This window comes from Tachysurus fulvidraco, chromosome 3, assembly GCF_022655615.1.
Source record: "Tachysurus fulvidraco isolate hzauxx_2018 chromosome 3, HZAU_PFXX_2.0, whole genome shotgun sequence".
NCBI lineage: Eukaryota > Metazoa > Chordata > Actinopteri > Siluriformes > Bagridae > Tachysurus > Tachysurus fulvidraco.
The window spans coordinates 11,835,380-11,861,865 of record NC_062520.1 but is presented as its reverse complement, the minus strand read 5'-3'; the positions used below and the strand labels follow the sequence as shown (position 1 = coordinate 11,861,865).

Below are 26,486 nucleotides of genomic sequence, written 5' to 3'. Positions count from 1 at the left end.
CACACACACACACACACACACACACACACACACACACACACACAAATAAACCAGACCAAAACTTGATACAAAGTTTTTATTTTGTCTTGTAGCCTTTGCCTTACTTTGCTTCCATCTAGGGGTAAGAAGTGATTTACACAACTATAAAACAGGAAGTCACTCAACTACTGTAAGGCCATCACACAAGATATTGCAAAAGGTGGTGCAATTAAATAGAAGGTTTGGTTAAAAAGTTGTATTAAAAAATTCTCAGTAGCACATTCTCTCTATAATAAATTTAGTGTGTACACCATATCGTTTATGTAAATTGTTTGCCAGATTTCCAGCAGGAACAATCAGATGGATCATTTTGGGGAGGCCAAAAGTTTTTTGAATGCTTTTTTTTTATTATTATGTTTACCTTCTGCTCTGTGTTTATGTTCTGTAAAGCTGCTTTGAGACAATGTCTATTGTAAAAAGCGCTATACAAATAAACTTGAATTGAATTGAATTGAATTGAATTTTTGGTGGTGTCCAGACTTACAGTCTCTGTCAAAGAATTACGAGATATAACGTATAAATATACACATTATACTGTACATATCTTTACTGTGTACATGTATGAACCCTACTGTATATGGACATCATAATGTGTGTATAGATAGAAATCTTTTTACTGCGTTACATTACAGAAGTTTCATAAACCTAAAAATAAAGTTGGAACAGGAACACAACAAAAGAAATACAACCTAAGATTCTGAATGAATAATCATGTGTAAGCAATGAAATTTTGAATGCAAATTGCACTGTGGTTGCAATTTGAGGGGATTAATCAAGAAACAAGTATAATTGTGTGGTACTATTCATGAGGTTGAAGTAGGCACTGTTGTCTACATGTATTGTGCAGCAGTGGTACCAGATAGAATCCATACAGTTTGATTTTATGAGGAAACCATTGCATATCTTTGCAGAATTGTTAGCAGGTGTAGATGGACTACTGCACTGTAGTCAAACCCACCAGTCGAGCACTTTCATCCCACAACTTCTGTGCCAGCTCATCGTCTTTAGCTTCTGGGCCAGGCTCCTTCTCAGCACAGTCACTATAAAGCAAACACACATCCACATGAAACTGTTTAATCGCCTTAATTATATAGGACTTCCATAACATTCCTCTAACTAAAACATTCTGAATGCTTTAATCATTGCAAGATTTTATTCAAAGACAAGACCAAAAGAGAACAATAATTTTAATTTATTTTATTTTCTGTTTTCCAGAATATGTTAATTTAATCTCATCTATAAATCCTGTATAAAGTAACAGATACAGCATCTGACCTTCTCTTTTTGCTGACCTTTTTCTTTCTCTTTTTTATTCTGTAATTCATTTGTTTTTCAAAACAAAAAAAATTCTGTGAAAGCTTATTTGTGTTACTAAATAATTATTTCTTCATTAGATGAAGCAGTCAACTAAGAAATACAGACAAACACAAATAATTATTATGGTTAATGTATAGACAGATGCTAGTTCAGCTTTTATAAACTATACATTAAACAAATATGAGGATCTAAGCAACTAAACATACCGAAAGTCAGGCAATTATTGGACAGACATGTAGCTAGACTTCATAAAAGTTACAATTAAAGTTCAGGTTATTTAATCCCTTTTGCCCCATGCCCTCTTCTGAGCTATCAATCTTGTCAAGAAATGCAGGCTAGGTTCTGGCTTATTGTGGATGTTGTAGTAGTTGTAGTAAATTGTAGTAAATTTTAAACTGACAGTTTTTGAGGCTACAGTAATCAATAAAGTGATGTAACCCCCTCCATTTTTTTGGAATGTATTGATGTGGAGGGTAAAATACAATCTTGGGCAAGAGCCTACAATATATATTATTCCATTTTTTTCTTTGGTGTGTGTTAGAAAGAAGGTCAGTTGCTCAGCCATGAGGTGTCTGGACAAAGCACAGGCTTTGATTTGACTTTTTACTTGGAATTCAGTGCAACTTTTATAGATCACTATGGTCTGATTTACATTGGTATTTCGATAGAGATTGTTGCCATGGTAACTTTACGATATATATATATATATATATATATATATATATATATATATATATATATATATATATATATATATATATATATATATATATGGGTCTCATAGCAATACGGAGACCAGGTAATTATTTCTTGTTATGGCCATGAACTTTTAAGGTTGTGATATTGAAGCCATGACAACCCTAGCACATTCGGGAATTTACGCAATCCTGTGAGGAGGAGACTGATTAGTTTACTGTCAAGAGCCCTAGTTTGGTCATATCTGAATTAATGTGTTGCGATGAAAATTACAGTGGGTACTGTACCAGGAGACTTTGCCATTTAGATTTTTATCATACTTGTGTTCCCACTGTAAGTTGTCACTCAGCAAAGCTATGTGCTGCTGTTGTTCACTCAGCATAAGCTTTTAAGCAGTGGTGGCTTGACAGAGCAATCAGAAATCTGCTGAATCCTTATTAATGGTCAAGGCTTTTTGTCATGGCTGTTGGGCAAAGGAATACAGATGCTGTATGTGCTTTCATTAAACAATTGTGAGGCTGGACACTTTCCAAAATGAAGGACAGACATTAAGTCAAGCAATCAGCAAAGAGGCATAAACTACTTCAGGCAGTGTGGGTAAATGTGAAATAAACTAAGGTTAAATCGAGTAAACTAAGCAGGAATTCAAAATTCAGTTCAAAATCAACGAATCCTAATCTTACAGCAAGACTAAATTAAATAACACAATTATTTTTTATAAGGTGTTAATCTACAGATAATGTTATTTGTTGATCTTTCATTTCTCATCTTGTGCCCATAATACATCCAATACCTCAACTATATCAGAAGACAAGAGTCAAGCTATTTGTTCCACAAATTGTTAAATAGAAGTCAAGTTTTCCTGCTGTTGTGATCATCCCCATGCCTAGATTCTTCATAAAAGTAAACATGTTATCATTACATTTGTATATCCTATTTACCTGAAATAGCATCCAGACTTGTCCCCCAGACCCTCTGTCACAGCACAGTAGATGGAAGTCTGCGCTCCCTGCCAGGGCGTCTTCATCAGCAGGAAGGAAAAGAGTGTGAGTACAGAACTTAGCAGGGGGTACTTAGACTTCACATGTCGGCTCAACTCCGTATGGATCACTCCAGGGTGCAAGCTGTAGGAGGCCACCCCAGTACCTTTGATAATGTAAGAAATTAAATATGTTGACACTGTTTGTGTGTTAAACATACAATACCAGGGACACTTAATTAGTTACAGCACAGACCATAAATGTTTACTATCTATCTCTGTAAAAACAACATTTCTATAAATAACTATAGACAACCTATTATTAACAAAATAATGTTGGTGTTGACCTCATGATTAGCCAAGCTATATTATACCTTTCATCCGCTGAGCAAGTTGTCTGGAGAACAGCACATTGGCCAGCTTACTCTGCCTATAGCTATCCAGAGAGTTGTATTGCCTCTTGTCAAAAAATAGATCATCGATATGAATCTTTCCTACACAAAAACATTCACAATACTATAAAAAAAAAGTCAATATATTTATAATTAATATTTATTTATCAGGGTAAATTTGCTCTGTTCTCTCAAATAAGTATTGAATTACCATCACTTTAATAAGAAAGTCTGACCTAAAAAAAATTTTGGCAAGAATCTTGATCTCACTGAGCTTTAATCAAAAAGAGATTACCGCCAACATGTGCAATACTGGACACATTCACCACACGACTTGGGGCAGAGCTCTTGAGAATTCCCAACAGAAGATTGGTAAGTAAGAAATGGCCCAGGTGATTGACAGCTAGCTGTGCCTCAAAGCCGTCCTCTGTGATCCACTTGGGGCACATCATTACACCTGTTACAAAAAAATTCTTTACAGATTCACAGAGTAACTCAAGTACTAAACACCCCTTAATCAAACCAAGGTTAAAGCAGAAACCTTACGCCACCATCATGCTACACTTTCAAAATTACCTGTATGAATGAAAGATCAATCCACAAGCAACTTTCAACCTAAGCTAAATTCTGTTTAGAAAAATGCACTGCCCTATCAATAAAGTCTAACAAACCATTTGTACCCAAATCTACGTATTTAAGGCATGGTATTTGGTAGAATATAGCTTCAATATGGATTGACCTTTGTTCCACACAGCTTTAAATGAAATCTCTAATGACAGTTTTCTATAGTAATGATTTTGATTTAAAAATATGACCAGTCAGAGCTTTCCTGCATTGTTGATGAGAATATCCAGCCGTTCCTCTGTGGCTATAAATTCTTTGGAAAACTCGTGAATGGAATAAAGGGAGGCTAGATTCAGGTGTCGGATGACCACATTTCCATTTTCTGTGGCTCGCCGTATCTCTTGCGCAGCGATTTCAGCCCGTCTCATGTCCCGGCAGGCCATCACCACCCGAGCCCCTTAAATACACACAGCACTGATAGCACAGACGAACATGTCAACATTACATGTTGAACACCTGTATCAGCTCCAAATTGTGTCTCATACCTCGGCGAGCCATATCCTGTGCTGTTGCTTTGCCAATGCCAGTGTTGGCTCCAGTAATCAATACAGTTTTTCCGTCAAGGCGAGCTTGACTTGTGCACATGCCACCAGCAATCCATTTCCGAATCAACAAAAAGCCTGGAGGATAGTTAAAAACACAATAGACAATGTTAACTGATACTTAGTGCTTGCTTATTATTCCACCTGAAAACACCTGGACTATTGTCCATTAGGACAATGAATATATAATATAATATAATATAATATAATATAATATAATATAATATAATATAATATATAATAAAAGTGTAATAAAATATTTTAACTAGAACTGATTAATCCTACAGCTTAATTTTTGTATACTTAAAAATGCTATTCTTTATTATATTTATAGATTTTCAAATGTTACTTTATTATTATAATTACTACTACTACTAACACCGTAATAGTAGTGCAGCATCCATGACTCTGTGCAAACTACGAATCTCATTGTATAATTAATGAACCATGTGCAGATGACAATAAATATCTTGAAAGTAAGGTGGCCGAGAAGTGCAAAACACATTAACAAATACGAGAACAAAATAACAAATGCAAAACCAAAAAATAACGAACGCAAAAACAAATTAACAAATCCGAAAACAAAATAACAAATTAGAAAACACCATAGATATCTATACACTAGATGTCGCCTTTGGGTCCTAAAAATCCATCTTTGTACAGTGCTCTTGTACTTTAAATGCATGGACGATGCCGGACTTCTGTGCTGCGTTTGGATGTTCAAACGAAAGAAATATAAAAAACCAGACAGCAAGTGATTACATTTCACAAGTGAGAATGTGTTTTATGATATTGAATGTTACTAAATTATATTTCTGGTTACGGTGGTTTGTTTCAGTCCTTGGTTAACGACCGCAGCTAATCCATGCTAGTTACCCATTAGTTTTTGACAGTTAGGAAAACCAACAATGTTTGTAGATTCCGAAGCTCTTAATAAGGACATTAAAAATTGACCCATGCTTTTTTTGCTTAAAGGTGAAGACCAAACTTTATGTATGTTTTGTAAGATTTCCTTATCTATCAAACATATTTTATTAGATTGTCCTGGACTTAACACAAGCAGAATGCTCTTTTATCAGGTTACTTCACTTAAAGGCAGGGTCTCCGATTTTTGAAAGCCAATGTCGATTTGAAATCACCAAAACAAAACACCCCCCTAACCCAAATGGGTCCCACCCCTGTATTGATAGCTCCGCCCACACATTTCTGGTCATTGGCTACACGTTTATTTTGATTTTTGTTTTGATTTTTGTTTATTAGTCGGCCCCGACTCAGTTTTCTGAAGCATTTCTCAAAAATCAGATACCCTGCCTTTAAGGACATATTTAATGACATTATGCCTGAAAAGGTTTTGGATTTTTGTTATTGGATATGACTTGCTGTTTATATTTGTTTTGTTTTCATTGTATTTATATGATATTTGTGTTTTTGTAATTGAATTTTTGCCATGAAAATAGCTTTTGATTGCTGACATGGCATTAAATAAAATAATCAGAATCTGAATCGTGTTTGTAGATTCCCAAGTGATAGACAGAGACGTCAGTCATGGACAAGTTGCAGGGACACTTAACACTTTTTTTTAATGGTTAATTCAGCTGACAGTCCTGGAAGGATGTCACCAGTTGGATGTCACCGGTTGGCAGTTCAACCTCAAAGTCAAACTTTGTTGTTGTTTTTTTTGTTTGTTTGTTTGTTTGTTTGTTTGGTTTATGTGACTTTAGTACATACTTATTTAATGTCAATAAAAGATTGAACGGTCTTTGGCACCTCAACTATCTAACTTTCACATTATGTTCCTCTCAAATTTGTGATTTGCTTCCACCTGCAAATTGCTTTGTGTATCATATTTAATAAACCAATACAATTTAAATGTTTAAATGAACATGTATAGTCACACCATAGCAGTGTTGCATTCAGTATGCTATTATGCTATAAAGTCAATTACCTTAATATCAAAACCTTGATTTTTCTCTGGACTTAATGATAAATACATGTCTGACCTTTGGAACGTGCATTCATGACGATTTATGGTGATTTTATTTCTTTGCCTACACTGACGCTGATGCATTAAGAGGAGGGAGTCCCCTGTACCAAGATGGCGGCACAATTGACGCACTCGTTCCAATGTACTGCCCTATGCAAGGCGACATCTAGTGTATATATCTATGAGAAAACACAATGACAATTCAGACAAACCGGAAGAGGTAGGTATAGTTTCCGATCATTGGTCAAGACCTCTCTCACTCAAAGCATAAGGAAGTGCAACAGTCTGCCACAGGGAAAAGTTGGAATGTGTGTGTAAAAGTGTACAAAATGTATTGTCCTTACTGTGGATTCAAATTCGGTGTTTTGCCAAATTTCTGCAGTTCCTGTGGAAAAAATCTTCAGGTTTTACAAGATATACAGCAGAAATCCATTCAGCCGAAGCCAACGGATGTCACAGGTATTACCTTAGGTTCGCTAGGGATAGCAGAGCTAGTAGCTATGTGTATAATGAATATAAAGAGTTAGTTTGTGATCAGTGATGACTTTTAATCTCGCACATAGGTAAAGGCACGGACTCAACACGTGTATCAACTTTAAGTCAGTTTTTGAAATATAGAAAACTGAAAGCTGGGGAAAGAAACAACTTTCCTTTGGGCAAGAAATGTGGAAGCAGAAAGGAGGAGAAGAAAGTCCAGGTCAATGAGCATATTTAAGTGGCTGTTTAGCGATGGTTTGTGAATGGCACATTTGTTATAGTGATGCTGTTGGTTCTTTTTTCTTTACAGGTTAATATCGGTATAATGTCACTACATAATGGCTGCATAAAACCTCATCGAGGGAGAACGCTCCAGTTATTCACGAATCCACTTGTAAATGCAAGTGAAATCCTCATTATGGCTAAAGAAAAATTTAAAGAATTTATTAAAAACATGGAGGAAGGACCCTATGTACTTCTGTACCCAGATGGCTCAGAGGTCATTAATGTTCCTGGGACATCGAGGCCCTTTACACTGAAGGACTATAAAAAAGAAATTGGAAAACCTTATCCAAGGATAAATTTGTTTCTTTGCAGAAGGAAGGACTTTGACGGTTAGTTTGCCATATTTAAAATATTGTGTTTAGGGTAATAACCAGTGTTGGGCAATAACACCTTACTAGTTACGAGTAACGCCTTACTGTAACACAGTTATGTTTAACAGTAACTAATACTGGGGGCACGGTGGCTTAGTGGTTAGCACGTTTGCCTCACACCTCCGGGGTCGGGGTTCGATTCCCACCTCCGCCTTGTGTGTGCAGAGTTTGCATGTTCTCCCAGTGCCTCGGGGGTTTCCTCCCCCTGTCCAGAGATATGCATGGTAGGTTGATTGTCCATAGTATGTGAATGAGAGTGTGTGTGTCCTGTGATGGGTTGGCACTCCAGGGCCTTGATGCCCGATGACGCCTGAGAAAGGCACAGGCTCCCCGTGACCCGAGGTAGTTCGGATAAGCGGTAGAAAATGAGTGAGAGAGTGAGTAACTAATACTCTAACGCATTACTTTTTAAATAAATGGACTCTGTTACCGTTACCATATGGTGCATTTGTCCATTACTTTTTTAAATTAATTCATTTTAACTGAAGTGTAGCCTACTGTAACTAGTTACTATTTCTTAGTAACTAGCACAACACTTGGTAATAACATGGTTTGTTCTGTAGGAGAACAGGAAGTCAGCTCAGAATCAGACAGAGAAGTTATCATAAGGACACAAAATCCTGCGAGCTCTAACCTGGCTGACACACTGGTAATATCAATAAATCCAATTAATTTTCAGTTGTTGAAAAATGTCTTTATAAACTGATTATATTTTTTTTCTTTCAGCCAATAATACCTTTGCATACAAACACACCTGAAAAAAGTATGGATGATAAAATGTAAGATGTTTTTAATCTTGTCATGGTTCATGTTCACTATAAAAGCAGAACAAATGAATACTTTCAAATCTTAAGTACTATTAAATGTCTGATTACATCTGCTTCTGTTTTTTTGTCTGTAGTGATTGTGCTCCAGGAAGTGAAGTGCAGGTTTGTGTTAATAGTGGTTTATGTACATTAATCTGACTAACATGATATAACTATTATCTCTGGATACTACTGCCATGCACACCATGTATTTTTCTAAATATAATATTTGTTGATAAAGTCTGATTTCTGTTTTAAGATAATACTCTCAGATACAGAGGATGACCAACCAGGTACCTCAGATCATGTTACAGCAGAAAACCACTGTTACAGGTTTGTTTGGTTCACTAAATATTTTCTTTTTGTACTTAAAAAATAGAATTTGCATGGTTGTGTATTTGTTCCTACTGCCTGCTTATTGGTAGAGAATACATGGATATTTACGCAACTTGTGTTGCTGCTGAAGTGCTAACCACATTGTCCGGTAACCGAACAACTGTCCTGGTCCACGGAGCTCTGCTCTTATAGCATTTCTTTCATTGTTTATTGGGGAATAGTTTTGTCTTCGAAACAGACCTGCATCCTTCAGAGAGCGCAAACTTATCTGTATGCCATGATGTACTGCCAGCATCTCCAAAATCACTCCATATAAATGTCCTTCCTCAAAGTAGCATTGAATTAATTCAATTTCCCTTGCTTGCCAATGTTTAATTCTATATTTAAATTCTTATATTTAAACGGAGGACTTTCCACATTACACATAAGATTCCATACCTGTATATCTTCAATGACCAGTGTCTCTTCCAATGATCGGTAAGTTTCCATTCACAAACTATATCTACCTTTTCCGGTTTGTCTGAATTGTCGTTGTGTTTTCGGATTTGTTAATGTGTTTCATGCAACGATTCAGACAAACCGGAAAAGGTAGGTATAGTTTGTGATTGGAAACTTACCGATCATTGGACAAGACACCTGTCATTCAAGATATACAGGTGATTGAAGGGTGTCTCGTCCAATGATCGGTAAGTTTCCAATCACAAACGATACCTACCTTTTCCGGTTTGTCTGAATTGTCATTGTGTTTTCAGACTTATGTGTTTCCGGATTTGTTAATTTGTTTTTTAATTTGTTATTTAATAATAATAATAATAATAATAATAATAATAATATTGTGATAGACAGCCCTATTTTTTGACACATTAATCATTACAATAGCCACAGAGTGAAAGGAAAATTATTTTACCTTATTCCTCAAAATTACAACACATTATTGCTCCAGTCTGATCTTGGTTCTGCTTCTCAATCAGACCAAGACCATGCTCTCTGCTCATAACTCATAGTTAATCTCTTGTTTTAATTGGACTACCTCAACATTACATACAATTATTTGTAATAAAGTTATGGAATGCTATAACTCCCAGGTTCCCAGGGTAGTCCAGGCGTATCCTGCTCTGTACACTTTAGTGTTTTTTTCCTGTTCTAACAGACCAAGTGCAACAGAAGGGACATGTACACGACAGGGACTACTCAAGGACCTGTTCTGTAACTATGATAAATAAATATACGTGTATATTTCAAACGCCTATAAATGTAACCCTAACCTCTGATTAATCACACTGTGTTTGCTAGAAGCGCGCATCACTTACCGGCCACTGTGAGCGTGAGCACTGCGCCACACTGCACGTAAACAGACGGCGGAGCTCTGTCCCACATTACACGAACTAACAGCCGGCTTTATTCGTCGACAGACGTCTGAGAATTGTGTCCTCACCAAGGCTCTGTGGCTCAGCACACATAAGCTATGAATAGGAACGGCTGAGTTAGGCGTATTAAGCTGCACACAAGAGCTTCTGGCTTAAAACATATGAGAATGCCACTGCTCACAATTTGTTCACAACAGACCATTAGGCTGGAGCAAAATATTATAGGCTCTAAACCTCAGGAGGATTAGGAAGCAGTAATCTATAATTACAGCAGAAAGGACCTTTTAAGGCCTAGACCAAATAATGATATATTGTTTTTACAGTTTAACACGCACTTAATATGCGTATATAACAGGTACAGTATAGCATAGAGTGTATAGAATTGGTGCATATACAGTGTAATAACAATTTTTCTCCCAACATAAAGACTATACTGAAATACAGCTCGGTACTGCTTATGTAACTTACAATACAATAGGCCACAGGTTCCCTGGTGCTTGGGTACCCTTTTACTTACACAGTTTACATTATATCCTTCTCCATGATTCAGCTGATCATCTAATTTAACCCTTTCCTGGGTAGCAGAATAGTACAGGACACGTACAGGAACAGGGTGGGGGAACCTGTGCAGTGTAGGCTATAGGCAAAGTACACATCAATGTATTAAGATGAAGCCAAAATGTACATTTACATTTACAGCATTTATCAGACACTCTTATCCAGAGTGACTTACATTTTTTTATTTCAGTTTATACACCTGAGCAATTGAGGGTTAAGGGTCTTGCTCAGGGGGCCTGCAGTGGCAACTTGGTGGACCTGGGATTCGAACCAATGACCTTACAATCAGTAGTCGAACATCTTAACCACTGAGCTACCACATGTACAGTCTTTATTTATGTTAGTTTTTACAGAAATCTCACTTGTGACGTTTTCTGTCGTCTTTCTCACAGATGCGAGTTTTCTGTCTTTATATGGACAATCAGCCTGTGTGTTAAAAAGCCTTCTCCTTAAAATCTTCTTATGATTGTGGGTTTAATAGCATTAATTTTTAATGGGATTGGTGTGATATAGACGAATTTTACGCTCATGGTCAGAGGTGGGAGTAAGTCACACATGTGCAAGTCACAAGTAAGTCTCAAGTCATGAATGTCAAGTCAAAGTCAAGTCGAGTCTTTTTTAATATTTGTCAAGCAAGTTCGCTCAAATTTGCGACTTAAGTCTGACTCGACTCAAGTCATATGACTGGAGTCCCCGATTTCTGCTCCTGGTGTTTCCCTGCACTTCTTCAGAAGAACCTATTACCATGCACATGAGACAGGTTCCTGGTTATGATTCTGATCTGAAACAAGACATGCATCTTCTCTCAGCCAGATCTCTTCCATTCCCTGGCGCGTCCTTGTGTGCGCCATGTTCCCAAGTGCGCACCATTTTAAAACCTGGAAAAACCATATTGGGCTGACAATAACGATCTGACATTAACTCCACATGTCACAGGCAATCCAGAATCTCTCAAAAGTGTATTAATGAGTTCGCCGCTTGGTATAACATGTAGATAGTACATAAAATACCACTTTATTGCTTTGGGGAGTTGTGTTGGTCTAATTAGAATAACACTCAGTGATTTGCTGGTCTTATTTGTATGCGCGATCCTGCATTGTTCTAATACTAACGTGCGTTTATGAGAGAGAACAGCCAATCAGCATGTAGCGTTGAAGCAGGATGTGACGTGGGCACAGACAACACCGTCGTTCGGTGTTCCTGAAAACGGAAAATCATCACGATGTCTCGTCGGTGACGTGCCGGCCATGCTTGTTTGTTCTTGTTTATCATAAAGAGGTCAATCCGTAAATAAACCTTAATGGTGAGTATTATCCCTGATGTTCTAAACGCGTTCTTTTGTAATGGAGGATGATGACGCGCGTCTAATGGATTCGCAGATTACCAGTTTGCGCATTGAACAAAGTGCGGAAGGTTACAGCGGTGTAAAGTGGCCGCTGGCTCGATTCCGTCGTGCGCATCAATTGGGATCAGGAAACGTCACAAAACTGTTCTAGCATGCTTGATAGAATCAATTACAGTCTCCTTGTATTTTATTATTGTGTTATACACCTAAAAGTCACGTCACTGCGTTCATATATTTATTACATCCGCTTGTGTTATGCGTTTGTGATACAGTTCAGGAACTACTTTTTTCTCCGCCCCTTTTCAGTCTCTGTGCCTTTTCAGAATTTCCCCTGAATTTTAATATTATAAATAGTAGCTGCACAGAGGGCTGCGTAATCCTCTTTGTCTAATGAATGTCTGTTCTCTTCCATGCATACTGTCAAATGTTTAAGAAAATATTGAACTAAGTGTGAAAATAGTTTGTTTTCCACTTAAACATGGAAGCTCAGAGGATTCCAGCCGTCTTACCTGTCCTATAAGATTTGCATAAATGAAGACTGTTCACACCTTTAGGAAAATATTTTTATTGTAGTGTGTTAATAAGGAACATGTAGGTAAAATATCACAATCTTTGCCCGAATCTTTAACCGAATTGCAATCAATAATATTTCTGAAAATGAATCTTCATCACTGACTAATACATTGCAGTAAAATGGAGGAAGCGGATTTGTTTATGGAGTGTGAGGAGGAGGAGCTGGAGCCATGGCAACAGATGAATCGGGATGAACTTTTTGATTCACCTGATACTGATGAAAGTATGCCCGTGGGAGCTGTAACTCCACCTGTGTCCAAACCAGTTGTGTTTTCCAGCATTTCATCTGTCAGCACTAATATGAATACTGTCCCATTGTTCACCAATCCATGTAAGTCTCTCTCTCTGAGGATCATTCACACTGATTTATAGTGTCAGATAATCTTTCATTGTCCAAGATGTTTAATTTATTGTTGGTCATTTTACTTATTGATGTTATTTTACTATTCTTCCTGTGCCACCAGCTTTACCTGCAGGCATCTCTAAAGGTACACCAGGGCAGCAGTTGTTTCTGACCCAAGGTGCTAGAGGATTGACACCTGTGGCTTTGTCCCAGGTGATACTGCCTTGCACTTCTCCTGGTGTCAGTGCTGGTAGCAGCCAGCCCATCTACCTGACCACACAGGTACAGACTTATACTGAACTTACAGTTAGGCACCCATCAATTAATTGAAAGAATGTAGAAGCACTGATTAAGAGAAATGGCCTCCTAAAATATCGGATTGTTAATGGGTTTGCTGACTTTTTCACAGGGTATCCCTGTCCAGAATATCCAGTCTGGCCAAAGCCCACTGAGCATTGTATTAAATGTCCAGCAAGGCCAAACAGTTCGCCCCATTACTCTGGTCCAAGGTATGTTTTATTGTTTCCTTTTTTCTACTGCTATAGTGTGAATGGAGAACAATAGCAATATAGTTAATTCAGTTTAAACAAAGTTTCTTTATTATGTGTCCTTTTATTAATAGCATATAATTTTATTATATTTTTTATTTATTGGTTTGTTTAAATTATGATTTATTTTAAACATTTTTGCAGCACCTGGTACACCCGGACTTTTTAAATCAGCAATGGGAACAACTCAAATTATTACTCCACAATCTCAAATAAGGTCAATAGCTCCGGTAGTGAACCGTGGACAGATGCCAGGCTCCTTCACTACCATGCAGATTCCTGCCACCCTCACTATCCAAAACACTGTTCCAGCCAACCAGCCCAGAGCAATGTCTGTCCCAAGCTCCCAGCTTTCCACAGAACTAAAACCGCTACCCATTAACACTCAGACTAAAATTGGTGAGCAAACGTTAAGCTTGAGTATATTTCTAAATATAGATTGTGCATGACCTTGTTTTTTTATAAATTTAAGATGATCATAATTTGTATTGTAGTTTATCCTGTTTTGGTGACGTACATCACACACACAGGGTTGTGCAATAAACCAAGGCTAGCGTTTTCTGAGATAGACCAACAGATTCCAAATACTCACAGTATCGAGTGTTTATGTAATATTACTATTATACTATTACTTAATGTAAATTTAATATTTGTTATAAATGGACACATTATGCATTATGATTAATACTGTGAAATACTAGGTGCAATGTTTCAATGATTTCTTTAATTCATGTTCCTGTTAGTGGCTGTTAGACCAGGAGGCAGCAACTTAGACATGCAGAATCTGATGAACATTGTGAACACAGTCAACATTGCTCCTGGGACTCAGCCTCAGACCATTGTTGTCATGAGCAATCAGAAGGCTAATGGTTCTAGCTCTGCTGCTATCCAGACAGCTCTTCCTGTAGCTCAGAGCAACATTGTGGAAGGTATGCAGATACTTATGGACCTCTCATTTTGTGTTTGCTCAACTGCACATGTCTTAGATAAAACTAACCATTTTAAAATGCTCAATTAACTGCAGTTTTAGTTTTTTGTTTCAGATCCATTGATCTTCACACATTTTTCTAGAGTTTAGCATTTTAACATCTGAGTATGCTGGCATGAACTATCATTCAGAAATATCCCATGACTGCAATTTTCATGAATCTGGAATGACTGATAATAACAGTCGCATCAAATCCACATGGTTACGCACAGCATCACAGTTAACTTGTTAGCTATACATAAGTTGTACCGTATCACTTTAGCGCAATTACTTTAGCTCAATCAAGATACAGGCATATTTACTTGTAAAATCTATATTGTTGAATCTACAGTTTACTGTTTTGAGTAGGAAAATGTACATCACCATCAAGGTTAGCTGATTAGATTGTTGGTAACAAAAGATGAACATGGGGCATCCATGAGCAACAGATTATTATTATTATATTACATTTCGTGGTTAGCAGGTCTGGGTCAGAATATGGGAATTGTGGTACATTGGAATTGTGATACATTATTTTATGTATTTTTTTGTATAAGAATTTTTATTCTTATTTTAGGTACTTCTGTGTCATCTTTATCCTTCACTTGTCCACGATGTGGAGCCCAGTTCAAAATGTTGGAGGCACTCCGGGGACATATGTGTGTAAGTACTCAAATAGATGACTACCCAACACAAACACTGTGTCTAACACCAAAGAGATTATCCATAATAATTTGGGTTTTTTCCTGTTATATAGTTCTGCTGTCCAGACATGACTCACAAAAGTGTAAAGAGAGAATCACCCAAGCGTGTAGAACAAAAGCAGAGTGGCCCCCTCATGAAAATAAAGACTGAAGGCATCATGAATCCAGGAGAACATCAGTCCAGGATTGTTATGTTGGTGGATGACTTCTATTATGGAACCTATGAGGGCAATCGGGAATATGTGCCCACAGACAACGTAAAAGAAACTTTATCATTCAGATGCTTCACCTGTGGCAAGAAGCAGAAGAACAATATCAGGTTTGAAATCTATTTTAATGTTAACTTTAGGAATGAAACTCTACAGGAGAGTACTTCTTATAGTGGCCTGCTGCTTTTATGTATGGCCACTTCTGTCTGGACAACTGTGGCAACTTGGAAACTCTTATTGGGTTCGTTGTGGTTAAAATGTTGGACTACTGATTGGAAGGTTGTGAGTTTAAATCCCACCCAGAACCTCTAAGCTGCCAGTGGTGGGCCCTTGAGCAAGGCCCTTAACCCTTAGCTGCTCACTTATATAAATGAGATAAATGTAAGTCGCTCTGGATAAGGGCATCTGCCACAAGAGATAAATGTCCGCCAAATGTCTCGTTACAGGCTCATGAACCACATGAAGTTACATGTAGACATGGAACAGCAGAATGGAGAACACACATCTTGCCCGCACTGTTATCGCCAGTTTCCAACCCCGTTTCGCCTTCAGTGTCACGTGGAGAGCGTCCATTGCAATTTAGAATCAACTAGTAAGGGGAATGTTTTACTATATTCATACATTTACAGTACTTGTTTTGCTTGCTGTGGTTTTTTGTTTTGGGGTTTTGGGGGTTTTTTTTGACAATTTTACAGTCATCATAGAATATAAGTTCTATAAACACACAGATCTAAAACTTGATAGGCTGTTACATGTTCAGCAATAAGTAGGAATGGATTTCGGCTCGTGTTCCTGTAAATAAGAAAAATGAGCAAAATTTTTTTCACCTGCTTCTCCAATTCATTCAGGAAATGCATGCTTGTACAGTTTAATGCAAAGATATGAATATAATCTTTGTGAATCTAATTTTTTTAAAAATCTTTTTATCTAATTAATTATCTAGACTTTTAAGTATATTTAAAAAAGATTTTCGTAGAGTAAAGCGTAAACTTGTGAAACTTGACGATTTACATATTTCATCTTGCATTGAATTTTATAAACTTTTATCATTTTTTTTATAAAGTATTTAAATTTACTTCCAGATGCAGTCTGTAAATTCACATGTCTTTACAGCCATGTTTCATCTTGTCTGGGTGATGACTTGGAATAGATCAGAGCATTGGCTACAAAACATACAACCTAGTTTAATTCAGTTGAATGCCGGCGACAGCTGTTTACAAACAGTAGCTGTGAAAGCACTCAGATTGCCATTCGTGTTGTACTTAGCTTAAGTAGGAAAGATTGGTCTTAATTGAGCTTCATGACATGAGCTATATACCTCAAACAACATCCTTACATCAAATTAGCATATTCTCTTGATGTATCTATTTTTATTTTTAAGAAAATGTGCCTTCAGGCTGACACACCACTTTGAACAAGGTGATTTCCTTCCTTCCCTTTCCTTCCTTATTTATTATTTGATGAGTTTAATTTGGTGGGTTGGGAGCATGGAAAACAGCAAAGTGTGCAGGGTGGAAGTGATGATCCAGGAACATCATTGAGAAACACTGATTTAAGACAGTGTGTTCACATGCATGATCTGTGTTGATCATTAACATTCAATTCTATTTTTAATTTTTTTTGTACAGTGTTTTTAATAGTAGCATTCTTACTAAACAGTTTTTTTTATGGTTGTTGTTTTATGATTGGTTCATGTTTTGTGCAGCCAGGTGTAAAATCTGTGAGTGGTCTTTTGAGAGTGAGCCTGTTTTCCTGCAGCACATGAAGAATACTCATAAACCCGGAGAAATGCCATACGTCTGTCAGGTGAACTACATTTTATAAAGCAGTTTCCTTTTTCCTTCTGGTAATTTCAGCGTGATTTTATCCAGTCAAACACAGCTGTGTTCTGTTTTCAATTGTGATATTTTCAGCTCTGCCAGTATAGATCTTCATTCTACTCTGATGTGCACAGTCACTTTTGCACGTGGCACGAGGACACCCGCTACCTGCTGTGCATTTACTGTCTGAAGGTCTTTAAGAACTCTGGTACATATCAGCAGCACTTTGCCCGCCATCAGGTAAATATGGGAGTACATTCTTTATAAACAATCTGTAGTTTCCAAAGAAGATTACACAAATTGCATGTACATAGTTTTAGATTCATTCTTAGATAAGTATGTCTTAGGAAAGTATTATTTTGCTTTTTCTTGCAGAAAACTTCCGTTTACCATTGTAACAAATGCAGACTTCAGTTTCTCTTCACAAAAGAGAAAGTTGATCATAAAGTCAATCACCACAAGACCTTTCGTAAGCCAACTACACTGGAAGGGCTCCAGGCTGGGACTAAAGTACGTGTTAGTACCCAAATTTATCTACATTTCAATAGCATATTAATTTTTTCCCAATGATAGCACATAAGCAATAATGATGTCATTTCAGAAGGTGATTTTTATGATTGATTGAATCTATATTTATGGCTAGACAACTCTCTTATGTGTCTGTCTCATCTGTCTGCCCAGGTGACCATTAGAGCATGTCCAGTTCACAAAAAAACTACAGGTCTAACAGGTCATAAAACAATTAAAGACACAGAGAGGCGCATCAGCACCACTCAGCCTAATCAAACTGCTACTGAGCAGAAGCCAATGGTAGCACAAAGCAGTGGACATGCTAAAAAGCAGATCACCAAAATGTATGGATTCCTTACAAAGTTCCAGGAGTACAGGTGAGTTCACCTCTGTTTGTGTTTAACGACCAGCTCACAGAAGTTCTGTCGTTCTTGTCCACTAGAAGGAGCTGTAGTCTTAAAACCTAGCACAACTAATTGCTTAGGAATTCACATACACAATCACAATAGGTAAATACCTGCTCATTAGGGAACGATGTTCGTGATTAAACTTTTTAAACAATTTTTATTCTGTTTCTATGCCTCTGTAAAGCTGCTTTGAGACAATGTCAATTGTTAAAAGAGCAATACAAATAAATTTAATTTGAATTGAATTATCAAGTTTCTCTTTTGAATGCTGTTGACATTACATGATGTAATACAACAGAAAATAACACACAAGTGATGTTTCGATATGATTGTTGGAAGAGATGGCAAAATATAGGGGAAAAGGTTTATATGCATACAATGCAAAAAGTGAAATATATATAATCAGGTTTCCTGCAAACATAATTCACTATTACTGCTAATATTACTTTATTAGTTATTTTTAATTTTAGCATGTTCCTTTGCTTGTATGAGCCTCATTAAAGTCTAGATGTTTTTAATCATTCACCTCATTTTAATTAACACAGGGAACGTTAATCAGATGGTTATAGTCAGATATCAGTGTTTTAGGTCTAGGGAATAAAAGCTACAGTATTCAGAAATATCGTTCTGATTTGCATATATGCAATTTTAATTATTTTTGTTGTGATATTGCTGGATCATCTAATATTTAACTGTTTAATGGTAATCTTTTTGAAGATTGAAATTGTATTCAACTTAATGCAAACCTTCAACCTAAGAACTAGTACCTCTGGTCACTTAAATGTGTGGGTATTTAAAAGGGAGACTGGTGTGTGTGTGGGTATATGTGTGTGGGTATATGTATGTGTGCGTGTGTGTGTGTGTGTGTGTGTGATGGCTAAGGCTTTGAATTACTGATATCATAAGGTTGGGGATTAAAGTCCCGATTATGCCAATCTTGAGCAATGCACTTAACTCTCTCTGCTCCAGAGATGTGCATGTGTGTGGGAGAGAGTGAGGGATGTGCGTGTGTGAGTGAGAGATGCGTGTGTGAGTGAGAGATGTGCGTGTGTGTGTGTGGGAGAGTGAGAGATGTGTGTGCGAGATGTTTAACTGATTTTTCGCATTTCCTTTCTCAGAGCATTGTTAGGGAGACAAAGGTGTGTGGAGTGCACTTTTGATATCCCAGATTTTGCCAATCACTATCCCACATATGTCCACTGTTCCTTGTGCACATACAGCACATGCTGTTCCCGTGCATATGCAAACCACATGATCAAGTGAGTTAACAGTTTATAATAAAATAGCAGAAACATGCCAAATAGAATTTCCACTTTAATATACAGAAAATGCATTTGTGTCTGGTTTAATATATGCTGTTTAGTCTTGTTCATAAATAACTAGAGGATTTTTACCTAGGATATTCCTCTGGTAACTGGAGTTTTGTTTCAACTTTATTCCAGCAATCATGTTTCAAGCAGAACTCCTAAAGCCCGTTCTAAAAAGGGATCTTTGAGGTAATGTCTTACATTCATTGGTAATCTCTTTAGTAGTTGAACAAACTGAGTACTGAAGGTTTTTTATTGCTAAAACTTGACTTGTTTTGCAGTTGGTTAAAGCTAACATGTGTTTGGTGTAACTACAAGACTTCTCAGGGAGACCTGATGGCTAAACACTTGGCCCAGTTCCCAAATCACTCTCGCTGTGTTTTCAGTCTAAAAGGTGAGATTTTGTTTGTTTGTTGTTGTTTTTAAAGACATTGCTGACGTGTACAGTAGCATTTTATACAAAAATGAAAACACTTTTTACAGACTGCACTGTTTGTTGGAATGACTATTTGGTTTTCCAGGTCACTCTGCATGCATTCTTCAAGTTTATGTAAATAATTAGGTTTAGCTTAATTGTAGCAATTCCTAATGACATTTTTCCACTATCCTGCGTCATCCATGCTGGGCAATGTCTGCACTGATTTGTACTTTAATTACACATTTTAAATGGGACAAACCCAAACTGGCCACCCATTGTAGTGTGCCATGCTTGTAAGTGCAACCGATCTTATGCAAGTACTGTTAATGTCATAGTGAATTGGCACAAACCTGTTGTCATTCAGACTCATTCTGCGACAATCGAATGAAAAATCTGTTGTTTATTTCCATGTTATACCTTGGGATGACTAACTGTCCTCTTTTCGCATGCTAGTGGAAAAGTGTCATAAAACATTAATATAACCATATAGTAAAAATAATGTAAAATATTTTGCTTAAACAATTCCTACTGTATATCATCAGAAGGAAGACAACAATGAGGGTTTCTATATACATAACAGGAACTAATTCCTTTTAAAAAGGACTGTACAACGAGGAACTATCAACTGCTTTTGAGCTCCTTACCCTTTGTAACTGGCACATGGAGAACCACCTTTGCATTAAAAATTGTATTGTAAACTGGAGTATTAGTGGCCATAAGGCTTCAAAAAGAAGACTAACTGTGTGTTCCTATGATCCCTCCCCTCCCCTACAGAGTGTCTGGAGACTGATATTGAATTCTGCCAGGTGGAGGAGGAGGAGGAGGAGGAGAAAGTGGAAGGAGCTAATGATGTTGAGGCAAAGCCTGACTGGTTGTCCATGGAGAACTGGAGCGTTCCAAGTGATGGAGGATCTGTGCCAGAGTTTACAGACAGCAGTGGGCCACAGCATTCAATGTCTAAAAGCAGTGATGTCCTTGAGTATTTTCAGCTGTTATTCCCCGACATTCTCATGGAGCAGATTGCTAAGGAGACCAATGCTTATGCTGAGTATCAGCGTTATGTAGGCAGAGGAGATCCCACTTGGCAGTCTCTTACTAGTGAAGAGGTCAAAGGCTTCATAGGCCTGTCTATTCTGATGGGACTGCAGGTCCTTCCAGAGCCAGATATGTATTGGTCTTGGGAGCATTATCATGGCTGTTCCACATTTTACAGGACCATGTCTGCAGCACGCTTCAAGCAGGTCAGCCTGCATATTCGGATGAACAGCATGCTTGAAAAAGAGGACCACCACAATGGAGACAAGCTGTCTTTCTTCCAGCCCATGTTGAAAACCCTGGAGACTAGCATGCGCAAAGCTTACAAGCCAAACAAATGTTTGACTATTGATCGAACTTTACTGAGATCTCATGAAAATGCAGCTGATAGGGAGAAGTGTAGAAACTCTCAACCACAAATATGGCTCTTATGTGATTCAAAGTCAGGGTACTGTCACAAGATGTTAATTTTGACAAAACAGAAAAAGAACAAAGACTTGGGGAGTTTGGTTGTGCCATATCTTGTAAAGGGCCTTGAAAGTAGACATCATCAGATATTCATGTCAAGCCTGCTAGCAAGTATTCCCCTAATGAAGGAGTTGCACAAAAAGAACATATACTGCTCCAGCTCCAGCTCCACATGCAGCACAGTCCTTCCAAGAGAATTCTGGGATCAGCCTGCATTGAAGAACACTGGGGATTATGTTCAATTTGAGCACCCACCTGTACTGGTTACCAGATGGAAAGATGCAAAAGAGATGGTCTGCATTTCTACAAATGCTGTCGCTGGCCAGCCAGACAAAGTTTGGAGGAGGTCCACCAGTAAGGCAGGGGAACTCGCCACCATTTCAAGACCACTGGTGTTTAAGTTGCTACAAGATAACATGCGTGGTGTGGACATCTGCAGTCAGCTCCTGGCCTGCAACCAGCTAGGAGGATTGGTCCTGGACACAAACTGGCGTCGTCTTTTCTGGTTCTTTGTCAACTTGAGTATCATTAACTCCTTTATTGTACTTCGAGAGACTCGGAAAGGCAACCCACCCACATGGCTTCAGGGAGGCCACTTCTCTCAGGCTAACTACCGAAAACGCTTGGGATACCAGCTGGCCAAGTGTGCTGAAAGACAAGCTCTTCAGAAGGAAATGAACAGTGACCAGTTGCATCAGCAGAGACATGAGGGTAGGACAGAAGCTTCTAAGACTTCTGAGGGTGTCAGACACTCTTTAACCAAAATTAGTTGTAGGCCATGGTGATGTAAGAATTGTGACCTAAAGCTTCAGAATTATGAGGGTGTGTATGGCTGCATTGCATGTCAGGTCAAACATACCTGATGATTCTGGGACTACTATGCTTTCTATGGTTATGAGGCAAAAAAGCCTGAGAATGAATGTATAAGATACAAAGGTTAAGAGCATTAACATTTTCTAAATTATATTTTTATTTTCTCTACAGGTAACCCTGAAATTGGGAGTGTGGAGCCTATGAGGTATGTTTTTGTTGTTTATTTGGGAGTAATTATATATATGGTATTTAAATAAACTTCCATTGCTTGTTGGCTACATTAGCTTTATGACTCGTGCAAAACTAATAAAGAAAACTTTGTTTAATCATTCGACGAAGGAGGAAATTGTTTCATTGTTCAATTTAGTTTGACAGTAAAGCTCTTCCCAGTTTATTAGGTACACCTGCTGTATACGGGGCATCGACACAGGCAGTGTAGTCCAAAAGGGCACAGTTTACACAATTTTGATCTGTGAAGCCAATGAGGATATAGTTTCCACATGTACCATGATTGTCAATAAAATGTTGTAGGGCACAGAAAAGTGCCCCTCTCTCTTACTCTGCATAACAACACAAAATTAACTTGAAATAAAAAAGAATAAAATATTAAAAAGAAAGAAGTATGGTGTGTCGCATTGTGTTCGCCATGCACATTTGTGGTGATGTAAGATGAACACAAATGCACCATGGTTCGATAGAATCAGTTGAGTCTGAAACCAGAACAACACTGCAGGGGGTACCAAGAACAATTGCACTCAGATTCGGATAACCTTAGATGCTCATTGTAGGTATGCAATTACAGATTGTAATCCAGCTGTTATGCACAATTTGTCAGGCCCATCATAGAAGCACAGCTGACTAGTTATTACTAGGATGAACCATTCTAAATACATCAGTGTTTTTAGGCTTGTTCACTGGGGATAAATATATACACATTTAAATATAAGTACACTATTAATCTTGAACTCTTTATATTAACTTTGTTTATGTACTGTAAAGCTACTTTGAGACAATGTCTATGATTAAAAGTGCTATACAAATAAATTTGAATTTGCTTTGTATATCTAGGTCCAGAAAATACAGTAACAGTTGTATCTTCTTTCAGGCAACATACTTCAGCTATGCAGGACACCATTACTCCTACAAACTTTTCCGATAGCTTGGCACTGGAGGATACCTCTGGGATAAATGAAGATGTTGATCAAGAATTGGCCCCTCTGGGGTCATCAGATTCAGAAATGGAGACCGATGACAGTAGTCAGCAAGAGCCTGTTGAGATCAGAGATGAGCACAAAGGCAAGGAGTCTGCAGCCAAGCCGAATTCTCCGATTTCTATCAAAGAAACCGAGGACATGCTGTCTCCGCATCAGCTCAGAATTATACTGTTTGCATTGTGCTCTGGAATACAGAAAGCAGCCAAGGATATGAGCACAGAACCTCAGCTCATTAGGACTTGGCTTCAAGAAAAAGAGAAAAGACTAGACTGTGAGAGTCAAGACAGTAACAGTGGAGAGGCTGTGGAGCATTTGGTGGAGTGGGTTCTAGTCCAGCGGGAGCAGCAGAATCCCATCAGAGAGGAGATTTTTTTTCAGAAAGCTTCTGAGATACACAATCAGATTAATCAAAACAGCTCCTTCTGTATTTCATATGACTGGGCAGTGACCTTTATGCTACAACATAAGCTGGGCCTGCACAATAATGAAATGCCTTGTCATCAGCTACCAAGCAGAATGGAGGAAAATTGCAGAGATTTCACAGAGTTTGTTCATAGACAGATTAAAACACACAATGTTCCTCTTTCAGCTGTTGGTGCTATGGATGAGCTTTCAATTTTTGTTGACTTTGACCAAATTGTCAATAGTTCAGGCTCTTCCAAAGACTCAGCATTCCAATTAGAGGGCACTGGGAAACCATGGATGAACATTTACCTGTCAGTTCTTGCAGATGGTACATTGTTGCCGACAATGCTGTTTATTAAAGGCACATCTTTAGATAGTTATAGCAAAGAGCTGTCAGACTTAGTTCAAATTAAAGCGAGAGTTGAAGGTTTCTCAGAAAAAGAAGAACTAGAGATCTGGTCTGCTAATGTATGGCAGCGGTATTTAAACTCTCACAATGAGAATAAGGCTATGCTAGTTATTGATGGCCATCATAGCCACATGACAGAAGGCTTCCTATCCACCTTAAATGGAACCCAGACCTTACCTATGGTTATTCCATCTGGGTGCAGCAGCCATCGGCAGCCTCTGGAAATGTGTGTGCGCCCTGTGCTGAAAAAGTTCTTGCTATGTCGTTGGTCTCATTTAGTCATCCAAAACAGAACAGGGGAGATGAAGCCTGAAGGCCTGGTTCACCTTCTTGTGTCGTGGTTAGAGGAGGCCTTGGCTTGTTGTGCTGGTAGACCTCAAGTGATTCAGCACTCATTCTGCCACTCCAGACTGATCACAAACCAAGAAGAATGTAATATGGACACTGATGCTCAGTTGAAACTTGTTAATACGTTGACAGAAGCCATGCTTGGGCCTGAAGCGATAAATTCTGTCTCAAAGGAAGAGGCCATAGAGAAACATGTTGAAGGCATCCTGGAGAAAAGAGAAAAAGTAATAAATGGAAATAAAAGTGTTGTTGAACAGGCTGAACGAGAAATACTTGGAGAAACTGAGAAGGAAGGCAGAACAGGGAGTGAGAGAATGGAGACAAAACAACAAGCACTGGCAACAATGAATGAAGGATTAGAGGTGTCAAGTGAGACTTCAAAGTGTTCTCCCCTTCTTCCTGATAACTCCTCACAGTCACAAGCTGTACACCATGTTGATGAGAGAGAGGAGCTTTTAGAACCCTGTCAGGACCTTGTTACAACACAGACAGATGTTGGATCCAGTTGTTGAGTTGCTGCAGAAATTTGAAAGAAAGGGTGAATAAACACAGTATATATTTGTGTCTAGTCATGACAAATAATTTGTTATCCTGAGGAGAAATTGTTTTAAAATCCTCAAACCTTGTTTTATTGCAAAATATTAAAGTGGATGAGAGATTGATGACCTTTTTTAAACCGTTTGTACTTTCTCCCAGATTGTAACTATTTTTCATTTATGCCTATGGATGTGGATCTCTTGTACATAAATGTTTTGTTTCCTCCATCCAATTAAACGTGGGTGTCTTCACCCTTATGTCTCATTGATAATGAAGATTATTATAATGAGATCTGGATGCATTTTGAAGAGATGAGAACATTTTTGCTGCTCTGGAGTTAAACTACTTTACCCTAAATGTTTACAGTTCTTCAAACTCATTCCACATGCTTTTATTTGTATACAAATAAATCCTGGATTATTTGAATAATATGATATCCAAATACATTTATCATTGGTTAACAGACATGGAGGTCCATTTAGCATTATGTAAATTATACCGTGCTCAACTTTGTCAAATTAGCTTATGTTTACTTTGTGGTAGTTTATAATTTTTGGATAAATTATGTGAAAGTATGATCACATCCTATTCTAAAAGGCTATAGAATAGTGTGAAAATGTGGGTTATTTTGAAATTTTTAGGTTTTAACTGTGTCCATTTTGTGTCTTAGTGTTTGTTTGGTCTTTTTCTCTTGGCCTGTGTAGCCCATTATATAAATAATATAGAATGCAATTTCTTAATCACCATTTGAAAATGTTACACTAGTGCTTTCAACAATTTCCTGCAACGACAGCAAGGAAAAACTGCCTGAGATGATATAAGGAAGAAACCATGAGAGGATCGAACCAGGCTCAAAAGAAGATGGTGTGCATATCCCATCTTGTTAGGAAGCTTGGATCAATTAGCCATGACACAGTGCCCCTGGTACGGATGGGGTTAAAGGCCTCACTTAAAGCCACCTGTTCACCCATTCATTCATTCATTCATTCACTTTCTACCGCTTTTATCCGAGCTTCTCTGGTCACAGGGAGCCTGTGCCTATCTCAGGCGTCATCGGGCATCAAGGCAGGATACACCCTGGACGGAGTGCCAACCTATCGCAGGGCACACACACACACTCATTCAGTCACGCAATCACACTACGGACAATTGCCAAACCATGGCAATAGATGGAGTGGCTACTCGAAATCACCTTTGATTTTACAAATTATATCAAAGGTATTTGGAGATTGAAGCCAGAGCTCAATTATTTACCTTTATTTTTCCAGGAAGTCTCATTGAGATTAAAATCTCTTTTACAAGAGAGACCTGGCCAAGGTAGCAGCCATACAGT

At 37.9% G+C, this 26,486-nt stretch overlaps 2 protein-coding genes across 4 annotated transcripts; one reads left to right on the top strand and one right to left on the bottom strand.

Moving 5' to 3' along the window:
- On the bottom strand, positions 1–10,368 carry si:dkey-23o4.6 (retinol dehydrogenase 13). The gene is made up of 7 exons (XM_027149162.2): positions 10,159–10,368; positions 4,533–4,667; positions 4,253–4,444; positions 3,719–3,880; positions 3,406–3,525; positions 2,994–3,198; positions 1–1,079 (listed from the first exon to the last, which is right to left on the bottom strand). Exons 1-7 carry the CDS (start codon positions 10,223–10,225, stop codon positions 974–976), a joined length of 987 nt encoding a protein of 328 aa, XP_027004963.1. The 5' UTR covers positions 10,226–10,368; the 3' UTR covers positions 1–973.
- On the top strand, positions 6,842–25,417 carry pogzb (pogo transposable element derived with ZNF domain b). 3 transcript variants are annotated; one of them, XM_047811053.1, is made up of 25 exons: positions 6,842–7,032; positions 7,137–7,270; positions 7,361–7,664; positions 8,270–8,355; positions 8,433–8,485; positions 8,608–8,635; positions 8,772–8,845; positions 12,808–13,022; positions 13,156–13,316; positions 13,444–13,543; positions 13,727–13,981; positions 14,326–14,511; positions 15,127–15,212; positions 15,307–15,572; positions 15,909–16,054; positions 17,168–17,268; positions 17,376–17,522; positions 17,658–17,792; positions 17,964–18,169; positions 19,318–19,458; positions 19,642–19,695; positions 19,788–19,900; positions 20,699–22,138; positions 22,412–22,445; positions 23,346–25,417. In XM_047811053.1, exons 1-25 carry the CDS (start codon positions 6,903–6,905, stop codon positions 25,126–25,128), a joined length of 6,378 nt encoding a protein of 2,125 aa, XP_047667009.1. In that variant the 5' UTR covers positions 6,842–6,902; the 3' UTR covers positions 25,129–25,417. The 3 variants fall into 3 exon arrangements, with proteins under 3 accessions (XP_047667009.1, XP_047667011.1, XP_047667010.1); XM_047811055.1 differs by lacking the exon at positions 20,699–22,138; XM_047811054.1 differs by lacking the exons at positions 6,842–7,032; positions 7,137–7,270; positions 7,361–7,664; ... (2 more) ...; positions 8,608–8,635; positions 8,772–8,845 and adding an exon at positions 11,044–12,076.
- The last annotated feature ends 1,069 nt before the right edge of the window (positions 25,418–26,486 follow it).